The 24,904-nt window shown below is 33.4% G+C and overlaps 2 protein-coding genes across 4 annotated transcripts; both read left to right on the top strand.

Annotated features, from left to right (window-relative positions):
• The first annotated feature begins 15,177 nt into the window (after positions 1 to 15,177).
• Positions 15,178 to 17,618, top strand: LOC120257953 (protein DWARF AND LOW-TILLERING). The gene has a single exon (XM_039265261.1). It carries the CDS (start codon positions 15,261 to 15,263, stop codon positions 17,226 to 17,228), a length of 1,968 nt encoding a protein of 655 aa, XP_039121195.1. The 5' UTR covers positions 15,178 to 15,260; the 3' UTR covers positions 17,229 to 17,618.
• An 884-nt stretch (positions 17,619 to 18,502) lies between these two features.
• LOC120259413 (E3 ubiquitin ligase BIG BROTHER-related-like) lies at positions 18,503 to 22,141 on the top strand. Of its 3 annotated transcripts, none has more exons than XM_039267007.1 (8): positions 18,503 to 18,659; positions 18,829 to 18,960; positions 19,057 to 19,288; positions 19,639 to 19,706; positions 19,803 to 19,847; positions 20,296 to 20,417; positions 21,195 to 21,303; positions 21,902 to 22,141. In XM_039267007.1, exons 2-8 carry the CDS (start codon positions 18,838 to 18,840, stop codon positions 21,935 to 21,937), a joined length of 735 nt encoding a protein of 244 aa, XP_039122941.1. In that variant the 5' UTR covers positions 18,503 to 18,659; positions 18,829 to 18,837; the 3' UTR covers positions 21,938 to 22,141. The 3 variants fall into 3 exon arrangements, with proteins under 3 accessions (XP_039122941.1, XP_039122943.1, XP_039122942.1); XM_039267009.1 differs by having other exon boundaries at positions 18,516 to 18,659; positions 18,758 to 18,960; XM_039267008.1 differs by having other exon boundaries at positions 18,657 to 18,722.
• The last annotated feature ends 2,763 nt before the right edge of the window (positions 22,142 to 24,904 follow it).

Genomic DNA, 24,904 nt, shown 5'->3' on the forward strand with positions numbered 1-24,904 from the left:
TTAGATACATGGATTGGACGTGGAAACCAAATGAATTGATTGGGTGAAAGTGGTAAAAAAATCAATTATTAGTTTGTATTTAAATGCTTACGTAATTGTTATTGTCGTTTAACTATGTACATGTGACTATTTTATTAAGATTAATATATACTTATTTAAGCATGATATGGGTTTAAATATCAAATTTAACTAATTATTTTTTAATATAATTGTGATTATATTTTATCCCTATTAATTATTATAATAAATTTCTTAATCTTTTATTTTTGATCTCATTTCAATGTGTATCCAATCGAGGACCTACAAACAAAAAAGGTTAGAGCAAGCTCTGGAGGAATTGGTTGGAGAACAAGGAATGAGGTTGGAGAGAAGAGCAATTAATGCATGGATTATTGCTTAGATACATGGATTGGACGTGGAAACCAGATGAATTGATTGGGTGAAAGTGGTAAAAAATCAATTATTAGTTTGTATTTAAATGCTACATAATTGTTATTGTCGTTTAACTATGTGCATGTGACTATTTTATTAAGATTAATATATACTTATTTAAGCATGATATGGGTTTAAATATCAAATTTAACTAATTAAATTTTTATATAATTGTGGTTATATTTTATCCCTATAAATTATTATAATATATTTCTTAATTTTTTATTTTTGATCTCGTTTCAATGTGTATCCAATCGAGGACCTACAAACAAGAAAGGTTGGAGCACATCCTGGAAGAATTGGTCGAAGAATAAGGAGGGGGGTTGGAGAGAAGAGCAATTAATGCAGAGCTTATTGCTTAGATACATGGATTGGATGTGATCTTCATCGTGATTTGATTTTGTTAATTTTAATTTTGTTTATAAGAGATATTAGGTTAGAAAGAAGTAGAAGCGCTCAAGAAAGGTTTATTTTTTTCTATAATTCACTTTAATTTCTCTTTTGATTTTTGGTTTAAAATTTGATTTTTTTTTTTTATTTGAAAAAGTGGATAAAACACTTCAATTAAACCTGGAAAAAGCAACACAGTATAGAACTACAGTAAAGAGAACAACAAAACCCCTAGCACCACAAGAAGTGATACTAGAGCTAAACAAAATACCGACCACCAGTGGAAAAAAAGGTTTTTCTTAGAACCCCACAAACATGAAAACGGACTACCACGTGGCTGGGTCGGGTACCTCATCGTAAGTAGGGTCTCCCCTGGCCAACTGACTCCTTGAACCAAGTAACTCGAGGCTACGCCTGACAGTAGACATAGAATCTTCGAGTTTCACTTTGGCGTTATCTGCAAGTGCATCAAACCACGAAAGAAGCATGCGATTAATACTTAGGACAATGCAATGTGCAGGAAGAATTTTAGTATTAAAAATTCTATCATTTCTCGCAAGCCAAATATTCCAAACTAACGCCTTGATCACTAAATCTACTAAAAACCTAGAAGCCGGCCTCACAGTCTTTCTCCAAGAAAACCAGATATTTTGCATTGAACTCGGAGGCTTAGGCAAAGCCAGCAACCTACAAAAGTAACCCCACAACTCCCAAGCAAACGGCAATGAAGGAACAAATGGTCAACCGACTCACTATCAGCATGACACATCACGCACGTTGCAGTCGATGGTTTGTTATAACGTTTGAATGCCAGCTTTTCCAACTACAAGACCTTATTTTTCCAGATCAACCAATTAAAAATGTTGATTTTCTCGAGACAATTGCTTTTCCAAAAGAAATTTGGCACATTGCAGCGCAAACCACCGTCGTTAAGGAAGTTGTAAAGAGATTTCACCGAGAACGATCAGTTTCCATTTAAAGATCACCTTTTTTTTGTCTCTCTCATCTTGTCTACGCGTCCTCAGCCAGTCCTGGGTTTGAATGACATTTGTATCCTTACAGAAAGGTTGCCCCTCTAACAGGTAACCCAACTCATTGAAATAGGCATCTTGTTGTCCACAGTCGCTAAAGAGTTCTGGCCAAACAAACATCGGAGCCCTATCGTTGAGCCAACGATCCTTCCAAAAGAAGGTTTCAGATCCCGAAAAAAATTTCACTCGTATTGCAGCATCTTAAGGCCAGGAGATTGCTCAACACTTCTTTCCAAAAGAATGACACCCTCCATCTTTGACAAGGGAATATATTTCAATTCGAGCCTCTGTAGTTAAACCGAATCACCTCAGCCCCTCCCCACTTGGGATCATTCATAAACTTCCACCACCACTTCCCCAAAAGCGCCTAATTAAAATTGTGCAAATAAAGGATCCTCCAACCACCTTGATCACGAGATCGCCAGATGGTCTTCCAATTCACGAGTCTACACCCTGGCTTTTCAATGTCAGGCCCCAACTACAAAAAGTTCCTTCTGATACTATCAATCTCTTTAATGAACCAAATAGGTAGTTTGAGGATGGACATCCAATAGGTGGGAAGAGCTGATAACACAGAGTTCACCAACGTAAGTCGACCACCAATCGACAGATGCCTAATCTTCCAAGAGGACAGTCTTTGTCTAACTTTTGCGATAATCCCTTCCCAATCTTGCTAACATGTTCTTCTACCAGAAATGGGAGGCTCAAGTATGTTACCAGGAGAAGCCCAGCTATGTTGTTCAAGGTTGCTGCAGCTGCAGCTTCCGGCAATTCGAACATTCTAAACGAGTACAAACAAGTCTTAGAAAAATTAGCATAAAGACCATACATACCTTGAAAAGGTATAAGATTAAAGACCATACATTCCTTCGAAAAGGTATAAGATTAGTTTCACTATTCTGAGGTCCTCCAAACCTCCCGTTGTCAAAATCAGAAGGTCATCAGCATAATGAAGATTGCATTTACTTTTGAAAGGACCTAACGACACACCACCAAAATCTTCGAATCTAGCGCATGATTGAACATCGCACTAAGAACATCCGTTACTAAGACAAATAACAAAGGAGATAGAGGACCCCCTTGTCTCAATCCTCTATGATAATGAATGTATCCATTCGGTGACCCGTTAATCATCACGTTAGCCTTTGTGGACGAAAGAATTTTTTCAATCCATGCCATCCACCAAACCCCGAATCCCCTAGCTTTTAGTAGTTCCAATAAGAATTCCCAGCTCACTAAGTCAAAAGCCTTCACAAAATCGACTTTCAATATGAATCCAGGCAGCCTTCTCTTATGCACGCTAAAAATTAGTTCCTCCGCAATTGCAACATTATCTAGAATACAGCGGCCCTTCAAGAAAGCCGATTGAGCATTGCCCACAAGTGCGTCCATTACTTTGCCTAATCGCATCGCCAAAAAGCTTGGAAACGATTTTAAAAGACGAGTTGATTAGGCTGATTGGTCTGTAATCTCCCAGGAGTTCAGGTGACTCAATCTTGGGAATAAGAGCAATGTTCGCCTAGTTAATCCTTTCCAAGTTGCTCTGCCCAAGAAAAAGTCCTCATAAAACTTGAAAATGTCCTCTTTGATAGTCTCCCAGAAATGTTTAAAGAAGTGCATCGGGAAGCTATCAGGGTCTGGTGCTTTATCCCTGTCTAAATTGAATACAACGCATTTGATCTTTTCCATCGAAAAGGGTCTTTCCAAATCTGCTAACTCCACCTATTGTTTGTTTTCAAGGAGCTTGGGAAGATCCACTTTGAATCGCGAAGAACGCTTACTGCCAAATTGTTGCTGGAAACGAGCACCAAAAATCTTCCCAATTTCTTTTGGGTCAGAAACCAAAGCCCAGGAATCAGATTCTTGTTTTTCCTCCCATTCGCCACAACATGGAAAAACTTTGTGTTTTCGTTACCTTCCTTCAACCACTGAAGCCTGGATCTTTACCACTAATAGATTTCCTCTTGTTTATGGATATTCTCGAGCGACTGCAAGAGGTGCTGCTCAAGTGCTAATTTGGTTTGCACAAGGCACCTAGACTCCTTAAGAATGTCCAAACTCTCTACCTTTTGTAATAGAGCCAACTTTTTGAGTTTAACAGATCCAAAGCTGAATTTGGCCCATGTCCATAGACATTCTCTAAGCCCTGCCAGCTTTTTAGATAACATAAAAGCGCCACAACCCACATGTGTCATCTCTTTCCACCACTGCCAAACCTGGTCCCGGAAATCCTCAGCCGTGAATCAGACTAATTCAAACCTGAATGGCCTCGAATTTAAGCAGTGAGCACCAACTTCAAGTCAAATTGGGACATGATCGGAATCCAGCCTAGGAAGGCTATTTTGTAGAATTAGGGGGAAATGATCCGTCCAAGGGCTATTCACGAAGAATCTGTCGAGTTTCACCCAAATAAGGTCCGTTTGCCCATTTGTCTGAGAGTATCTCCTCCCCACCGTAAGTGGTTCACTTAGATTAAGATCCAACAAGAATTGGTTAGCCGTGCGAATTTCTTGGAGATTGGGTACCCCAGAGGGTTTGTCATCAATAAAAAAAAAATAGTATTGAAATCCCCACATATCACTCAGGGGACTAGCTGGTTGCCATCACATCTCCAAAGCTTCTTCCAAAAGCTTTGCTTTAAAGCTTGCACATTAGGTCCATAAACTGTGGTACACCGTCAGAAGAAATTATCTTGCTTTTCGTGGAATTCAACTGTAAGACTGAAGACCCCAACCTTCTCTAACTTTCCAACTAGGATGGCACCATTCCACCCAATGATCATTTGATTTTGTTGGCTTTAGTTTTCTCTATGAGAGATATGAGGTTAGAGGAAAGAAGAGCTCAAGAAAAATACCATTCTTCATCTTCTTCTTTTTTATTAACTTTTTCCCCATTGACTTTTGATTATTTTATTTTATTTCTTTAAATTTTATTTTTAAATGCAGAGGAAAAAAAGATTGGAAGAATGTGTTCCGAGAGAATGACTTCGAATTAAATTTGATAATGTAGTTTTTTTTTATTCAAAATGAAATTTTGTAATTTTCTTATTTATTTATTTATTGATTTACTCATGTTTTTGGTTATTGTCTGAATGTTAGGAGAGTGGGAGAAATCATGGCCATAAGATAAGTATTATTTGTTTTATGTTTTATATATCATTTATTGTTGGAGTTACTAAAGGATTAGTAAGGGAGACTTCTGTCCACGATGAAAGAAAACCATATGTGCAATGATCTATTAGATGAAAATATGTTTGAAGTAATCACTGATGCTACGACAGGCCCTTCATTGTCTCCAGTAGCAAAAGTGTTCTTGTGCATGATCAGACAAAACCAAGTAAAACCAAATACTAGTTAGACGACACAAACTAAATTGTTTAAATGTTGCAAGAGCTTGCTACAACCTTGGATCAAATGGCAAGATCGATCAGCTGCATTGTAGCAATCCCATTGTGAATTGGACTTGAGCTTTGAATAAATTTTGCTATGATGTATATAACAACAATGCTTGCAGCTAACTAACAATGCTATATGATGAAGCGTCTCTTTTGCCTGATATCATGTAATTAAATGGAGAATTTATCAATGTTAATGCAATGAGAATTCAGTTTTTTGGTTCCAATTTTTCTAAAAAAAGATTGTTCCAATAAATATTTTTCATGTTTGTTATTGCTCAGACAACTAGCCATTGTTTCTAAGAATCCACGATTGGCTCTTAATCTCTTTTTTATTGACAATTACAAGAATAATGTAAATAACACATTCTCATGCATGAATGAAATAACATAGAGAACCAAATCTTCCTGGAATCATGAATTATTTTAGTTATTACTAGGGGATAAAACCTAAAAAAGACACAGAGAGAAGGCATTCATTGAAAGCAAAGGAGAGAAGGCATCAATAAATTCACATGGAATTGGCAGAAAACCATCAAATTGCATGCTTATTTAAAATATAATAGTCATCCTTTCCTTTTTCATCATTTATTGTATTTATTTTTTCAAATAATTTGTGTGAAATTGACTTGATCTAACTTAATAAGTATGCATTTGCTTAGCAAGTGTATAAATTGCTATTAAGGTCATTATCTTTCTGCATCTATATTAGAATTTTTATTTAATCATATAAGCTCAATTCTAATAAAAAATATTAAAATAAAAAATTTATAATTGAACTTCAAAAAAAAAAAAAGAAAAAGAAAAATGATGACAATGTCAGTTAGATTGAATTAGAAAGAAGGAATTGCATGGAAATTTATTGATTTTTTTTTTTAAATATAATAAATTGGGAGGCTTACCAATGTTATGTTGCAAGCCCACTCTCTTCATTAAATTAATAAACCAAACAAAGTAAAAAGAAAAAATCATAGATGAGGCTAAACTTTTAAAGTAATTAAATATCTAATTAATCAAGTAAAAAAAATCTAATCAACATCTCATCATTTTAATTATCATTTGTTTATATCACATCATCGCACAACACTTTTAATCGTATTTAGTTATACATGGCACATTATTAATCCTAATGTTTTAATAATAATTGTTAAATCACTTCATAAATCACCTCAATATTATTCAATCACATCACATCATATATCATTTAATATTAATCCTATCTTATACTGCTCTTCGATATTGACATATAGCTTACTATTAAGGACAATTTTTAAATTTTACTATTTAATATCCAAGGATTCTTTATAATCATTCAATTATCACTTCAAAGTTTTTCTCAGCTTTTCATCCATCATTTTAAAAGAATTCAATCAATTCATTATTATTGACTCACAGTGGACTTAGCTCTTCCATTATCAATAGACATTTCTTAATAATTCAACAGTATTTTTTAGCATATTAATATAATGGTATATAACATAAGTTTCTATACTATACTAAAAGGTGACCAATCAGAGTCATGAGTTAAGTTATAATTTTGATTTTTTTTGTAATATTTTTCCTCAATTTATAAAAATGTAAGTAAGGATAAGGAGAGATGGATTTTAGGGATCGGATTGATGTTGAAGTTGATTAAAGTTTAATTTTTAGTGTTTGTAGAGAAATCACGAAGAACCATATGTGTTAGTTGAGTTTTGAGGCGATGGTCATCTTGTATTGTATTGAACAAAACTCTAAGTTCAATCGTGAGAACCTACGATGCCATTCCAAATAAAAACACCAACATCAGTTGTTGTCAAGGATTGAGCACTTGAAAAAACATGTTGATTAGAAAAAAATCAGTAAAAATAGTTTATATTTAATGATGAGAACTTTATATGTGTATATATTTTAAGATACTAACTCTGCTATATTATATTGTTATCAAAATCTATTTATATTTAGTGATTCCAAATTCTTTAAAAAATATTTATTTATATAATTACAGGTGGCCACAACGTTAACGCGGACTACTTTGCTAGTTAATTTTATTTTATCCCTAATGATCTTAGTGATTAACATATGCCGTTCTTTATTAGTTTATTTTATTCTTTTTTGATAAATGATTATGCTAATATACACATTATATTAAAAGTGATTTTTTCCTAGTATGGCCCTAGAATTTTTTTTTTTTTAAATTGCTTAAATGGCCCTAAGGCCACATTTTTATAAGCTAAAAGAACATGGTATTTTTTTCCACTTTCATCTTTCTTTTCTTTTTAATATTTAAAGTGGTCTTTGTTTTTTTTTAAACTTAATTTTTTAAAAAATATTATTTTTTTAAACTTTATTATTTATTTAAAACATATTTATTTTTTTAAATCTATTATTATTATTAAAATAGATAGTATTTTTCTTGTTAAATTTTTCTTAATTTTACTTTCCACTTATAATAATTTTTTTTTTTAAAAAAAAAGAAGAGGGTAACTTGAAACCTTGTAGATCAAGTTTCACTACAAGATTGTATCAAAATTTTTTGGGGACATGCTAAGGTGATTAAATGATCTAACGATGAGGCATGGTGGAACATCCGGATAATGGTGGCATTCCTGTTTGGGACCCCACAGCCTCACTTGGAATCACATGAAATCCTATGGGTCAAGTTTCACTGAGTTTGCATGATCAAACCAAAGTTTGATCAAGGAATGTTTGGGTGATCAAGTGATCAAATAATAGCACCAGGTGGGACTTGCAGCTTCATTTGGCATCACAGAAATCTTCACGGTCAACTTTGGCTGAGTTTATATAACCAAATAAAAAATATGATTACATGCAATTTTTTAAAATATAAAACAAGTCATTTAAATAAAAAAGTCGTAAATGAAATACTTATTTAAACTGATATATTTACAATGCATGAAATAATAATTAATAATAATAGTCAATTTAATTTACAATTATTGTGTGTATATAAACAAAAATATGGTCATAATTCAGAAAGTAAATTTTAAAAAATAAATCATTAAATTTATAATTAATTTTAGTTAGTGAAAAAACTTATCTTATTTTTAAAAAAATACTGAAATTTAAAATATTAATAAAAAATACAAGAAAATAAAAATTGGTATAGAATTTATAAGGGATTTTAGTAATTTGAAAAAAAAATTAAGTTGATGGTGTAACACAGTAAATATGAGTCAATTGTTATAATATAATAATATGTATGTTAGATTGGATGAATGATAGTTTGGTTGTGTCGTAAATAAGTACAGTTACTTTCTCATAGTTATAAATATACTTGGCGCATCTAGCATTATAATAATAGGTCATGTTGTTTTTTTATATGTGTATTTAGATTATGATTATATTATTGAAAAATTTTTATTTAGAGATAATTATTTTATTGGATAAGAATTTTTTACGTTTTGACTTTTGCTTCTACCAACGAGTTCTTGTTCCGTCACTTATTAAAAACTTTATAATTTCAATTTGGATGAAAATACAACTTCGCCTTGACTTTTTACTAATTAGGGAAACGTTCTCTAAAAAAACATAAAAAGTCGATCAACTCTTTTTTGTGATCACAGGTGAAGTTTTCAATATATTTTTTTGAAAAAAATTAAAAATTAAAAATTTTATATTAATAGAGTGTGTCCTTTCCTTATTATGCAATTTTTTTAAGCTAATAAATGTAATTTATTTATTTGAAAAAAATAAAATGCACATGTGTGTTTTCTTTGGATGGAGCATAAATCTCTTGGGATATATATATATATATATATATATATACAAAAAATAGATTAATCACAACTTGTTAAAAAATTGAAATGGCTATAAATGAACAAACAAAAGATATTGTTTATGAGTCAAATAAAACAAAATATCACATAGTCGATAATTGGAGCCAAACAAAAGATCAATAAAAAAATACAAATTGGAGGAACTTATGCCATCCAAAAAACAATTGCAAAACGTGGATCATCAGTCAAGGACGTCGGTTATTTGTTTATTTTAAAAAAAATTTGTATTGTCAAAAAATTTATCAGCCATATGTATAATAAAGCTAATTTGATTGAATATGATTATGTCATATTATTATGAGATGCACACAGTTCATTTCATCTTATGATTATAAATTGTAAATTTTTTGTTTAGTTTGCATTGATTTCCTCGTGATTTTTTTTTATTTTTTTTAAATATGCGTAAATAACATGTAGGTTTTGATGATCCGGTGATAGAATCAGACTCGTTGAACTTAATGAAGAGAATGCCCAATAATGCTTTTCCATCAAGCTCTATTCTTGCTATTATCTTGACCGACTGCAAAGCACTCCTCTTTTTTTAAAAAACATCAACATCTAGTTTGTAAGATGGTCTGTTAATATTTCTACTCATGTATTAACAAATACAATAGATGGCACCACAGACCAAGTGGAGTGATTTTCTACTCCGCTCATTTTCTCATGTATGTACTTATTGCTGAATTTAGTTAAATAAATGCTTAAGTTTTTTCTTTTTAAAAAAAACTGCCTACCGTACTGTAGGGTAGTAGTTGTTTTTTTTCATATTTTTTACTTCACACTTTTTTTATCAACTATATAAAGTAATAAATATTCACTTCTAATCTGCTTTATATTGTGAATCAATCATGATTTGAATAATGAATTACACTAACTATTTAGTGTAATTCATGATTAAAAAATACTCAAATTTCATTTTGTTAGTTCCTCCGGTGTGGTTTGTGGGTATTAAGTAACACTTAATCACTCATAGAAGTCTCACACAAACCAATAAAGAAAAAGCACACAAACAAACACAGAGGAGACACACAGCGTTGATAACCTGGGTTTGGCGTCCCACTGCCTACGTCCCGGGGGACGAGCCCGGGAGATAAACAATCCACTAAAAGAGGTAAAAATAGATGAGTACAAACACTTGTCACTCACACTCTCAACAATGAAGATCACTATCCTCTCTAGATTGTTTGCTGCTCACACACTCTCCTCAAAGAGTCACTCAAGAGTCACACCCTACAATCTACGAGCAAGGTGAGCTTATATAGACGCCTCAACGTCCCCAAATATAGCATCATACTCTTTTTAGAATCTCCAGCGCTACTAATTTAAAAACACTCGAGAAATTAGCATGTGCAGACTCCTGTTGTAACATGAATTGCAACATGGTACTGATCGACGACTTGATCGAGTTACGGTTACGTTGCGACGACCTCAAGACCCATCAACCTCCCGGTCATGCTTAGTCCGAGTCGATGCGACCCAAATCTCCCGATCCCGATGCCGGCAGACTAGCCTACCTCCTCGACTCCTCATCACGCGAGTCCCCTCGCAAGGCGCAGCGTCCCTGTCGTCTTCCATGAAACTTGCCAAACTTAGTCTTCAATCCACCTAAATTTGGTCTTCGAAAGATTCTCCAAACTTGATCTTCAATTCACCCAAGTTTGGTCCTCAAATCTTCTAGTTAATAGACTTCAATGATTCTTCAAGTCATATCTTCAATTAATCTTCATTCACACCATGAATAGATCTTTTCCTTAATTAAGCTCCACCATATTTAGTCTTCAATCAAATCATCTAAATATGATCTTGATATGATCTTGTCTTCAAATGTAATGCATTGCTAAAAAAATAACTCCACCAAGATCTTTAAGATAGACTTCACCCATGATCTTCGAGATATTTGGCTCCATGTTAGAGACTTACTAAAAATAGCTCTATCAAGATCTTCAAGATGTTTGCCTTGCACTCCAAGTCTCCTTGCCATGTCACCATGCTTGCCACATCATCAATTATGCTTTGTCACCTTATTTGCCACGTCACTTGGTCTAGGTGTCAAATCATGCCAATAAATAGTGCGGTTGCACTAACACATTTCACTCAATATAAGACACTTCATATGTTAAAAATAAAAAATTATATCAAACCACTATAGAAAAAAACTAAATAATTAAAACACTTAACTTCCATACAGAAGATTGAAAGTTCAACTCTCTCTTAACACATTATTGAGGTGTAATAATAAGAAATATATGTATTCGAGGTGGTTTATCCACGTATTATCAACAAGAAGAAAAAAAACTTATATTAACAAACAAATAGGTTGGTGAATCTCCGACTATAGTACTTCAACATTTATATTTTGCAAATTATGAAAAAACAATATTATTGGTTTCAACCTATTAAATTTTTAATTTTGGTTTTCCCCACCTTTCTATTAAATATGATTACACCAAACTCGTTGCTTTCTTTTTAAATTCAGGATTAATCTCACTGTAGGTTGGAAAGACAATGTTTCATTTATATATATTAACAAGCAATTTTGGTATATTTACTTTAGAAATTGATAGAAAATTAATAGTTTTGAAGATGAACGAAGACTTGAAGGAAAAAAATTTGTCATAATTTCATAACCCATTTTTATAATTTCATTTGAGATATACAATTAAAAAAGTGAGTATTTTGATAATTTGGTTGGGAGATTTTTATTTTTTATTTTTTATTTTCATTCTTTTGAGTTTTTGATATAATATAAAAGTAATTACAAATGTGCATTCATATGTTAAATTATAGGGAGCAAAACTCTTATTTGAAAAAAAATAATTTTTATATATTTACCATCTCTGACTTGCTAGTAATTCATAAATAAATAAATAATATAGTTGTTTCGATATAATTAAATTTTATGGTAAACTTTAATAGTTTTTTGCTTTCTAATCTAAGTTATTGTTAAGTGCCAAAACCTTGATAACTAATTAACTATACCATTTATATTGATAGCAAGCTTCAATTTATCAAGTGTAAGTAGTTTTAATGCTTATGTTCTATTGTCATATGATAACAAACTATTAAAAAACTCTTCTGACTCAGATTAGCTCACTTTTTGCTCTCTTAGTTAGCTCTAGTAAATATTTATTGTTACAGTTAATATAAGTTAGTTTCGTTTTCACACTCTTATCTAACATTTGTAACTTTTGGTTGTAATCAATTGAATAAAAAATTAACCGTTGAGTAACATTAACAAATAAAAGAAAATTGGAAGTAAAATAAAAATTTTGAAGTATCCAATTTTTTCATAATATTATCTCATCTAGCTTTTGTTATATATATATATATATATATATATATTAGTTGATTATTTTGTTTTGTATATTACTAAGTAAATGATGTTCTCCTTGGTTCTTGATTTTTATAAATACAATGCACATCGAATGGAGATAATTCATTAATCTAGAGTGTTTAATTTCAACACTAAAGTCATGCTCGGTGTGGTCTAACTAATATTTATATATATATTTACACAATGTACATTATGATGCTTAATTCTTTTAAACAATAATATTTATCTAACATCACATAAGAGCAAATTAACATTGAATTTTAACTTATATTGTCCTGCCCATTTTTTTTATCACAACAGTTAGTATGTCAGTTTGATGAAAAATTTAAAAGACAATAATAGATAAATAGTTCTTAACCATCAAGATTGAGTCATATAAAATATCACTAAAAAAATATAGAGAAGATCATAAAATCTTAAATAAAACAATAAAAAAAAATCTATAGATAAAAATTATAAACGCCAATTTCATTGATCAAAGATTTGATGCTATTAACTATCATCTTCTACTTTTATTTGTTTTCTTTATAAAATCCAAACAATTGTTATCTTGGTTGAGCTTCAAGGAACCATATTTTGAAGAAAATTAGCTAGGGAATATATAAATCATTTGTAAATCTAAATTACATCTTGTTTGTACTTTCTTGGAATGCAGACAAAGGTAGCCTAGTGATATTGTTACAAAACAGTGATTATTAAACCGCATGGTCGAAATTATACGTGTGAAGTACTGTAGTTGTATGATGATATACAGTAGCAGTAATGTTTAATTATTATTGTTCTTGGGGTCAAATACTATTTTTGGTATTGTCTAGATAAGATCGGTAGATTCCTCCAAAATTATATAACGTAGAGAATTTATTAGCTTTATTTAATTTCTGAAAATTTGGTAAGCTCATACATGTTGATATTTTTATCATTTTATGTGATATTTGATTAAATTAATAAATTTTTAAATGGTCGATAAATCACCGTAATTAGTACATCATCATATCTGTTTGTCAATATTTTAATGGGTGGTGTCTGTCGATTTTGTTTTTTAAAAAAAAATCTTGGAAGACATCACTTCAATAATTTGTAACTTGCACATCATGATTTTGAAGCCTACTGTAGAACGTCATATCGATTCATGAATATAATTCAACAATTTTCTTTCAGGTATTTTATTGCATTCTGCTTTTTTAAAATGAATGAGCAAATAATGAAAGGAAATATCAAATATATTGATAACAAGATAGTCATTAAAGAAAACAAAACTTCAATGCGTTTCTTCTGTGTAATAAAACAAAAGAAATAATGGAACTTTCAGAGTCTTGAAAATGAATAATCTTCAAGTCTGTTGCATTATTATGTCTTTTTTTAATGCATTTCATGGAACACCTGCTCCCTAACATGTGATAAGAAACCCTAAAACTTATTTAATTATGAAATTATCCATCTCTAATCAAAAGTCTGCTATTTCGTGAAAAAAAAAAACAACTAGTGAGGACATTTTAGTAAATTGCAAAATTCAAAATAAATTTATTTAAATTCACTTATGTCCGAGTGGTATATGTAATAATAATAATAATAATAATAATAATTAATAATGAAATAAACAAAGCAATTATTTTATCCATTATTAGGGATGCATTCTTTCCTCATTTTATCATCTTAAAACTCAATAATACTTGGCCTTTGAGAGCCGTCTAATTTGTATTTCTGGGAAGCTATTCAACTCAGCACGGGTGCTCTCCCATGTGGGGTACCTCCTCCCACTCCCCGCGCACGTGCCACCAAAGCAAGAAAACATGGCCCCAGTTCTAACCCAAATCACCTCTCTCATCTCCAACACCAAAATTTCATTCCAACCAATCAGTAACGGCCGCGTGTACATCTCTGCCCGAAAAGGCACACACGTGGCATCGCAGAATGAGTTCCACACAGAGCAGCGGATTTAGAGGATGAAAGACCCAACGGTCACAAGGAACGAACAACGGGACGCGTGCATCTCACGTGCAAGGGCTTTGAGGTGAAGCTTCCACTGGCGGTGCACTTACCGCCCGGACGGCTCGTACACCCTCCTTCCCTCACACCAACCACCAACGGTCATGTAGACCAAAATCCCCCCAACGGTCATATTGACCCTATTTCCTCGCCATCCGATCCCCATCTAACGGTTGAAATTGATCCATTGCCAAATTCGGAGCGTGGGCCCCACTCTCATTAGTCAGCGTTTTCCCCATGGCTTTCCCAGTCTCTGAGAGTTTTGGCCTGGAGTGAACTCAATAGCAACAGCAACAGCACCCCACCGTCCCCCCTCTCTCCTCCTCCTCCTCCTCCTCCGCCTCCTCCTCATTCTCTTCTTCTTTTCCGAGTTTTTTTTTTTTTCAAAAAAAAAAAAAGAAAAAGAAAAAGATCATGATTTAGTGAACTACAGGAGATGTTACAATCTTGGGTGTTTGCTTAGTTTGAGCAGTAATGGAGGTAGTGGAAAGAAATGGTGGTTGTTTCATCTTCATTGTGGGGAGTTTTCATGTTTTCTTAGCCGGCGAAACCGTGCGGGCATTGCACGGCTTCGCGCTCTGGCAATGCAACGTTTCTCGGTAATGCTTTTCAATCTAAAAAAGATTAAAATGAGAAAAGAAAATCAACCATGCATTTCTCTTCTCTTTCTCCATTCTTTCATTCTTTTGTTTCTATGATTCTTTGTGTTTTCAAACAAAACTAGAGTAGTCACCACCTTTGCATTCTTTTCAAAATCCAATTTTTTTTTTTTTAAATATTATATGTATTATTTTGTTTATATGAATCATATGATTTTTTTAAGTTAAAACAAAGGAAAAGAAAAACATAGATTGATTTTGTGGGGAGATTTGAAGAAGATCAAAGATAGGGAGGAGAAAGGAAGAGAGTAGAGGATGTTGGCAGGGTGCTCATCGGCGCTGCTAACGCAGAGGCATCGACTGAGAAGTGACGACGCTGCTACAGCGCCGTTGATCCAAGCCTGCCATTTCCAGTTGCAAGACAAGATGAGCGCCCAGCAGTTCAACCTCCCCTGTAGTTTCTCGCGCAAAGAATCAGCAAGAGTTTCGCTTTCTCTAGAGAAGCCGGCCGACACCAGGAGCACTTGTTCGTTTAGACAGAGTAGTATAGCACCAACTTCAGCATCGCTTGTAGCACAAACAACATCATGGGAGTCAAGAAGAGAAGTAGAAGGAGATGAAGGGTTCTGGGATAGAGGAGGAAAGAGCTTGAAGAGATGTTATGATAGAAGTTCTTCGGAGGATTCAACATGCTTTGATAGATCCAAGAGGAAGAGAACGTTAGGGAGTGAAGCTTGTTTAGTCTACGGAGGCGGCGCCGGCGGCGCTGGAGGAGGAGAAGAGTTTTGGTTCCCGAGGTCGATAAATGAGCCATCTTTCGTCGGAGATGAGAAGGTTTGCTTCGTGCCAAATGCCACGAATGCATTGCTGGGAGCTCTGGGAATGGAGATGGTGGGGGAGATGGAAGTGGGTACCAGTGGAGCTGGAGCTCTAGAGAGGTCGAACCCGGACTCGAGTTCCTCGTCGGACACTCATGGTTCATCGCCGAAGCCCAATGATGATTCATCGGAGAATGAGAGTGGCAATGGTGCTAGAATTTCTAACCCTTCTGGCGGCGTCGCCAGAGCAGCGACGGCGGCGGAGAACAACCAAACAGAGCAGCAGAGTTTTGAGCTCGTCAGCTTGCTCACGGACTGCGTGGAAGCTATCAGTGGTAGTAATCACACTGCCATTAACTACTACTTAGCTAGACTTGGAGAGCTGGCCACTCCGACAGGCTCTCCGGTTCACCGGCTCGCCTCATACTTCACCGAGGCATTGGCATTGCGAGCAGCCAAGCTCTGGCCTCATATCTTCTTCATCGCCCCACCGCGAGAAATCGCCGACCAATTAGTAGATGATGAAGACGATGCCACTGCCTTTCGGCTTCTCAACCATGTCAGCCCAATCCCAAAGTTCCTCCATTTCACACTGAATGAGAGGCTGCTCAGAGTCTTTGAAGGCAAGGACCGAGTTCACATCATTGACTTTGATATCAAACAAGGACTTCAATGGCCAGGCTTGTTCCAGAGCTTGGCTTCCAGGCCTAATCCTCCCAGCCATGTTAGAATCACTGGCATTGGAGAATCTAAGCAAGATCTTCAAGACACTGGTGCAAGGCTTGCAGGTTTCGCAGAAGCGTTGCACCTTCCATTTGAGTTTCATCCTGTTGTGGATAGACTTGAAGACGTGAGGCTCTGGATGTTGCATGTCAAGGAACGCGAGTTTGTTGCAGTGAACTGTGTTCTTCAGCTGCACAAGGCCTTGTATGACGAGAATCGCGCAGCTTTGATGGACTTGTTGGGTCTCATTCGTAGCACAAACCCTGCTGTTTTACTTGTTGGAGAGCAAGAAGCTGATCACAATGAGCAGAGATGGGAGACCAGGTTTGCCAACTCCTTCAAGTACTATGCTGCCATCTTTGATTCACTGGACTTCAGTTTGCCAGTAGATAGCCCAGCCAGGATCAAGATTGAGGAGATGTTTGCTAGGAAGATCAGGAACATAGTTGCATGTGAGGGGAGTGAGAGAGTGGAGAGGCATGAGACGTTTACCAAATGGAGAAGGTACTTGGAGGATGGTGGTTATAGGTGTATTGGTTTTGGACAAAGGGAGACACTACAGAGTAGAATGCTGCTAAGGATGTACTCATCGGAGAATTACAGTATAGACAAGGAGGATGCCGGAGATGACGGCGACGCCGCCGGCCTCACTCTCAAGTGGTTGGACCAGCCTCTGTACACAGTGTCTGCATGGGCGCCATTGGACATTGCAGGAAGCTCTTCTACTTCACAGCCAGGTTGATGATGGTTATACTCTCTGGTTTGCTTTTCTCTACATCTCTTGATTCTTTCTTCAATACAAACATGAAAGTTTACATAATCTCATATATTTAATTCTTTAATTCTTTTGTTGCTGAGGCTCAGCAAAAGGACTTCTTCTTCTTCTTATTCTTCTTCCAAAGGCTGCTTACCCCTCGTCTAAAAGCTTCCATTAGTCACAGTTGCTGTCAGTAGTGTTACAAGGAGTCTAATTGTGTCTATTTTTTCTTTTTTTTTCTTTTTCTTTTTTGTTTTATTTCATATGTAAGAAGGGAACAAACATCATATGTTCTTCATTCTTTGTTTATCTTGTCATTCTTTTAGGATATGTTCTTCTTTTTAAAGGAATTACAATGAATACTGTTGATCATGAGGTCCAAATTTGTATTTCTTGTCCTCATAAACATTCAGATTATAGTCACTTTTCTTCTCATATATATATATATATATATATATATATATTTTTTTTTTCTTTTCCTGTACCAAGTGTGATTGATGTATGTAAATGACAGTAGAAAGGAGCAGTAATCACTGCAATTTGTGGTAATTCTGTGGATGTGTTTCATGTGTTTTCACATAAATCCAAACTTTGTTTTCAGCTTTGATGTGAAATCTGAACTGCTGACATTGAGAAGAAGAACCGAAGGATCACAACCAAATTTCTTTTTCTATTGAACCACTGTCTTCATCTTGCTTGCACTTTCCTGGCAATTTCAGCAGTTCTAGATTCTGTCATGGTTTTTATGCCTCTTCTTGATATTTATAAAGCAATGAATTTAGATCCACAGATTTAGGTGCTTTTCTTTTGTTCTTGGGATTGTTTATATCAAAAATGATTTCAGTATCAGTTAAGCACATCAGTTAAACTGTTGTTGAACTTGTCAGTAAGCCTTCACTTTCCAAATCAGACATATCATGTCATGAAAAATTGGGGAAATTTACAAACATTTTAAACTAATTTTTAATAATATATTTTATAACAATTTTTTTTTTAAAAAAAAAACCATAATATTATTTTAAAAGAGTTCCCAGACATCATCCATGCACAAATGCTTTCAACTAAACAAATCCACCTTTGCTTATAACAAACACTGAGTATACCTAACAATGAGATTTACTATCATTATGATATTGAAAATTTAGTTTGTAAAATGAGGTGATTTATCCGCATTATAAAAAAAAATATAAAAATTAAATAAATAAATAAATAAATGAGAAGGAAGGAAGGAAGGAAGGGAAGGGGCCACTTGAGAGTTTGGCCTTGCTGTATGCCAACATCACCATACACTTCCAAAAAGAACATGAGCTAACAACTTGCATTATTTCTTCCTAATTTCCAAATTGACTTAGCAAATGACTCAAGAAGACTCAAGATTGAAGTAGGGCTTCAGCCTTCATGTCCACAGCACCCTAGGTAAGCTCCTCCTCCAGCTCATCTTTCCATTTTGATATGAGTTGAAGAACTGTGAAACATTAGGTGATGTTGATAGCCATGGTTGTTCTTTGTTGCAGATGTTACTGTTTTGATTCTTAAATGTTTAGTTTGTGTTGAAATCTGTAAATTTGAATGGGATTTTGATTAGGGAGTAAGGATGGATGTGGTATTGGAAACCAGAGGAAAGCAGCAGCAAGTGGATGTTCACTATATGAATGCCCCAGTTTCTTGTGTTGTTGAAGAGGATTTCTTGCCACTTCCAGAGGTTCTTCAGGAGCAGGTGTGTCCAAGTTCCAATTTTGCATTGAAGGATGCGTTGGATATTCTGATTTAAAGCAATTGAATTGTTTCTCGTCTCTGATATGATTCTGTGCAGGAAACCGTGTATGAGTCCTCTCAAAGAGAAGCTAATATGGCCAGAGCTTCATCTAGTAGTGATACTAGATCAGATCCTGGCCATGGGCAAAGCAGTGGAGAAGGGAGTTCTTCTGGAACAATGAATATTGAGGCACAATTAGCCATGGATGAAGCTTTGGCTAGAGAATTGCAAGAGATGGAGGATGATATTGCTGGGTTTTCCATTGGTGGGATTACTGTGACAGAATCTGGTAAAAATGAATTGCTCTATATGTTTTAGCTTTGTTTTGTCTTTTTCATTGTTGCTTGTGATGCATTGCTGAATTTACTTCCTTCTTTATACTCTTGTTTTTCTCTGGACCTTTTTTTGCGTAAACAGGTTGTGTGGTTTCGTGTGACTGAATATATGTTTTTAGATCATACAGAATGTTATGTCAGACTTGAAATAATTTATGCATGAATTTCTCGGTCTAGTGTGAACTTTCTAATCAAAAGTATTAGCTGGAAAATGCTGCATGTTAATAAATTCTAGTTTGATCTGTTAACGATTTGGTAATGACATTTTAATAACTGGTATCTTTTCTGTGGATATTCTAATAAGATATAAGCACCAACAACTCTTCCTCATCTGCTGCTAGTGGACAAAATACTTCAAACGCATCAGAACAGGTGTGCTGGTTATGTTCATCTTCTTCTTTCTTAATGCATGCTCTCTATATTGTGCTTCTGTTAATGTTGAAGTATATTATGCTTGTGGATACACAGGTCGAAAGGCAGGATGATGTTGACCCTGATAATATGACCTATGAGGTTTGTTTATGCAACACTTTGGAAATATAAAGATATAAGTATTTTGAGGTTGAATTCAGTTAAAAATAAGGGCTTGGTGTAGAAGTTTAGGCTTTTCATGTTTTGGGCATATATTGATTGTAGGCATATATACTTGTCATGTATTATTGGATGTACCTAAATGCCATATTTTGTGACTTTTGGGTAAACACATATTTACTGAAGCTCTAGTACTGTCAATTTCATCTCTGTTAATTTTTTATTAATTTTTTTTTCTTGTAAGGCCCAAAAATAGAAACAAATAGTAGAAACACGAAAACTAATAATTCTTTAGAAAAGGGAAGAGCTTATGTGTAGCATTCGGTTCACTAATGATAAATGCATCTCTGTCTTTGTAAATAGTTTCATTGCTTGCATGTATTCCTTTCTGTCTATCTTTTACATCAGGTTCTAACATTTTTTTTTTCAGGAATTGCAATCTCTAGGTGAAGCCATAGGTACTGAGAGCAGAGGGTTGTCAGATGAGCTTATAGGATTCTTGCCATCTTCAACTTACAAAACTGGTTTCTTCTCACGAAAAGAGAAACAGGAGTATGTCTTATGTGCAAATCTCTCATGATGTCAGCATTTTGTTTTTTGGGACTACTGTATTTGGTAGTTTACCAAGTCTCTATTTTTGATACTGTTAAAAAAAATTCTTGTCATGCATCTCATCCTTAATTGGTTAATTATTGAATGTAGCCAAATCGGTAGAATGATGCAGACATACTAGGGTTTTAGAAAATGCTTTTACATTCTCTTTAGCTATGCTAAAACTTTTAAAAAGAATGCCATTTTGATTGTATGGGTTATTTTTCTTTTGGTTATAATGAGAAGGATCCCCATAAAACAGGGATAGGACATAGAATTAGGCCAGAAAGAAGGTCAAGGTGGTTATAAGCAAAACCATATGCCAGCATTGGTTGCCATTTGGAAAAACACAACCCAGATTCTGCATTGAACCATGAAGATGGGGAGAAGAAGTGCAAGGGTTGTTTTCAAGCCAACACATTTTTTTGTTGCGGTGTTCAAGTTGCCTGATATGCATTTAAGCGTCTTTAAATTTTTGTTTGCATTCTAGCTAATCACTTGGGACAGATTCATATAATTTGTTAATTTTGAAATGTCAGTGTCCTTGAAGAACACTCATGTATTGCTTCTTGAAAAACCTAAAATATGGAGTATCTGGCTGTCATTGTCTTGAATTGGGATGTTGTCATGGTGGTCATACGACAACCATGACCCATATACTATTTATCAGATATAACTTGCAATTCTTGCCTTAGCTGTAGAAACTGAAAATATTGATGACTTTTCCATAAATTGCAGATGTGTGATATGTCGTTTGGCATATAAGAAGAGAGATGAATTGATCACTCTTCCCTGCCAGCACATTTACCATTCTCATTGTGTCTCTCGGTGGCTAAAGATCAACAAGGTACAAACATATATCTCAAGTTTTTGTCATTCCGATTTAATCAGTACTATTTTTAATTTGAAAAATTTAGTTTGTAGATACTTATTTTTGCTTGTCATGTTGTGTCTGCTATTTTGCCACCTAGGATTTGAGGTTATAATTTAGGTGGATAACAGGATAAGAGAGAATTTACATCCTTTAAGTAACAAAATTCCAAGTGATCAACTTCCAACCTGGGTTTTAGCTCAGGATACTGAAGACCTGTTCGAAGTATGCAATCACGAAACATTTGCTTACTTTGTTTGCATTGAATCACCTAAACAACTTGTTAACCATCTCACTATTGTCTGAATTTCCCAGAGCTTCCATTGACTCAACTTGCTTTATTTGTGATGTTTTGGTTCTACATTCTGGTAATACGACAATTGTCAGCAGAACTAGTTTAGTTTCCATTTTATGTCACTTTTCCTGCATACCTCTCATAGTGTGTCCCAATTGTTCTTAAATGTGGCTTCTTATTCTCAGAAATTTCCAAAGCAATTTTCTTCTATAATTCAAACAGTAGTGCATTTATGTTCGCAAATAACGATTATTATTCTTCATGTTCTATCTGAATCAGGCGTGCCCGATTTGCAATGAAGAAGTATTTGGTTAGCCAACATGGCAAGGATGTATGAAAGTATCCGTCGTCTCTGTGATATATGTGTATATAATTGCTGTCATAAAATTTGATTATATTGTGATTATACCGTTGTATATTTGTCGTATTAATAAGTGTTAATCAGGGTAGGAGATGGTCCAAATATTTGTCAGAAATGTTGAAATTTGTATTGTGAGTAGTTCTTTCTCTTTTGGTTCATCTGGAAAATGTTACCGAAAATTGTAAATTTTTTTTTTTTTGAAAATGTGGATAAATCACTTCTATTAAAAACAAAAGGAAAAGATACATGAAACAAATGCAAACCCCCTATGAAAAAGAGGGCGCTAAAACGAACCACAGTGAGTGGAATGAAACTAAAGGAAAACAAAAGATACAAAACGAAGTAAGGAACAACCACCCCCACCCCACTGAAAATTGTAAATTTGCCACTGCTTTGCACTGTATTATTTTCTGTGTGCAATCAACTCGGTTTTGTTAAAAGAATGGAGATTATTTATTATATATATTTTTTCTCCTTTTACAAGAATCAGGTTGATTTCAAGGTTGATTAGTTTGATTTAATTCTCAACTTCTGATTGATAATTGTTGTAAAAACACTAATTAAGACATAGTTCTACTTATAATTTCTTTTTTACTGATGCCATTGATTTCGTGGCTTTAATGTTTTACCACAATAATGAATTCCCACGATAATGAATGGCTGGAATATTGCAATAATTTGCAATGCTTGCATTTGGCTAGGAATTCATCTTACTGGTCATTATTGTGTTTGGTTGGTCCTGATAATGGTAAAGTGATAAAAATTTTAAAATACTCTAAACCTAAAATTTTCAGCTTACATAAAATAGAAACAATATTTTTAAGTGAAATATAATTAAAATACATACTAAAATTAATATATATCAACTACAACATAATTAATAAATATAAATACAACAAGTAATAAAATATAAATTTAATATGATAATAAAAAAATGAGGGCAAATGGGCAATTAAGTTTGATTAATTAAAATTGAGGAAATTTTGTCCCGAAAAAAATTACATTGTAAATATAAAATTATCCAAAAATTATAGCAGAAAGTTTTAATCCAAATTATTATCATTTGGATAATTTAAAATAGACACTTATTTTGGACGTAATGTGAACTTTTTAGATTATCATTAACATTATGATATGAGTGCTATAGTTTTATATACAAGCACTATTTTTACATTAATGCATGATTCCTCCGGAGTATTTTCACATTAGCCTGAACTTGATATGAAAAAACTTATGGTTTTGATAGAGTTATATATATTAAAAGTATGGTTAAAAAGGGCAAAAACCTTGTGCCATGACAATGACTTTCAATATTTGCTGCTCCACAAGAAAATGGTATGTGTGTGAGAATAATCAATAATGTTGCCAAAAAAAAAAGTAGTATGATTAGATATCTATAATAATCAATTGCTTATGTACTATGAAATGGTCTGTTATCATGAATGTTTTATTCCCTTAAAAAGGAACAAATGTGACACCAAACCAAGAACCATTGGATCCTTCTCTGATTAAACATTTAGCATGAATTTCCCAATATACTTGATTATTTTGTACTCTCAATTGTCATCATGTTGGACTAATAACTCCCCTCTTTGACATCTATTTAAATAAATATTTAAAATCATTATCATTAGAGGAATTAGGGGGAAAATATATAAATAATCTTAATGTTATATTTTTATTTTAATTCATATTAAGTCGACCTCATATGATATTTTTTATTCAAAATAAGTTTGAACCACCAAATCCCAAATTCATTACTATCTTGAAATAGTTTTTAAAAAAATTATTTAATAAAATTGTTTTTTATAGATATTATTACCTGTTGCATCTACGCACTCCATGATGTAAGTAAAGGCACTCCTTGCTTTGGAAATATAAATATCCATGTATATATATATATATATATTCCTTCCGTTGCATGGAGTAATTTTTATATTTGAGCTTTATGCCAAATATTAAGATTATCATTAAAATTTTTAAAATTTAATTAAAAACTTATTATGAGATATTTTTATTTTTGCTAGAGTTATTTATTCCTATTAATATATACACCTATAGCCGAAGGTAAAAATGGAATATATATTATATATATCTAATGACTATAGAACTCTTAAAAGATGAAAAATAATATAATTTTTTTAAATATAACTATTAATATGAAATGATGAGAGTGTATATATATACATATATATATATATATATTTTAAAAAAAGAAAAACCTTCTTTCTATGGTCTAATCCATAAAATCTAGACTTTGTGACTTTGATTTTGTTTCTTTTGATTGTTCCAAACCCCTTTGAGTAAATTGGTGGGATATTGAGATGTGAGATCATGTATCCATTGGATGGTTCACTTCTTGTCTCCCACTAAAATGAGGGCTTATCCCATCTTGTTTAACAACGGGTCAAGCCTAAGAATCATCACTTTCTTCGTCTTTTTACCTTTATTGAAAAAGAATTCATATTCCTTTGTCATACCAACTTTCTATCTCTAGTAATAATTATGAAAAATAAGACTATATTCATACACATCTCTTACATTTTTGAGAATTTTATAATAAATAACTAGATCTGAAGTCATACATGGTAACAATATAATATTCCAAAACAAACAATTAAGAAGAGAATGGGATGGTAGAAGTTTCATCTTTTTAAAATAATTATATGGAAAGATATCTACAGAAAAGTAAAGGAAAAAGGTGACAGCCTACTAAATACAAAAAGTTTTTAAGTTTTTATTTGGATGGCATAATCACAATGAAATAGATTCTTTAAAAGCACTTATGATTTGACTACAATATTTAAAACAAAAATCATATATACAATTTATTAGCTTTATGCACAATAAAAATTTGGATAAACTCATCTAAAATGTATTTGATTACGATCAAGCTGACACATCAAAATCAACAAATTACA

Source organism: Dioscorea cayenensis, chromosome 4 (assembly GCF_009730915.1).
Source record: "Dioscorea cayenensis subsp. rotundata cultivar TDr96_F1 chromosome 4, TDr96_F1_v2_PseudoChromosome.rev07_lg8_w22 25.fasta, whole genome shotgun sequence".
Classification (NCBI taxonomy): domain Eukaryota; kingdom Viridiplantae; phylum Streptophyta; class Magnoliopsida; order Dioscoreales; family Dioscoreaceae; genus Dioscorea; species Dioscorea cayenensis.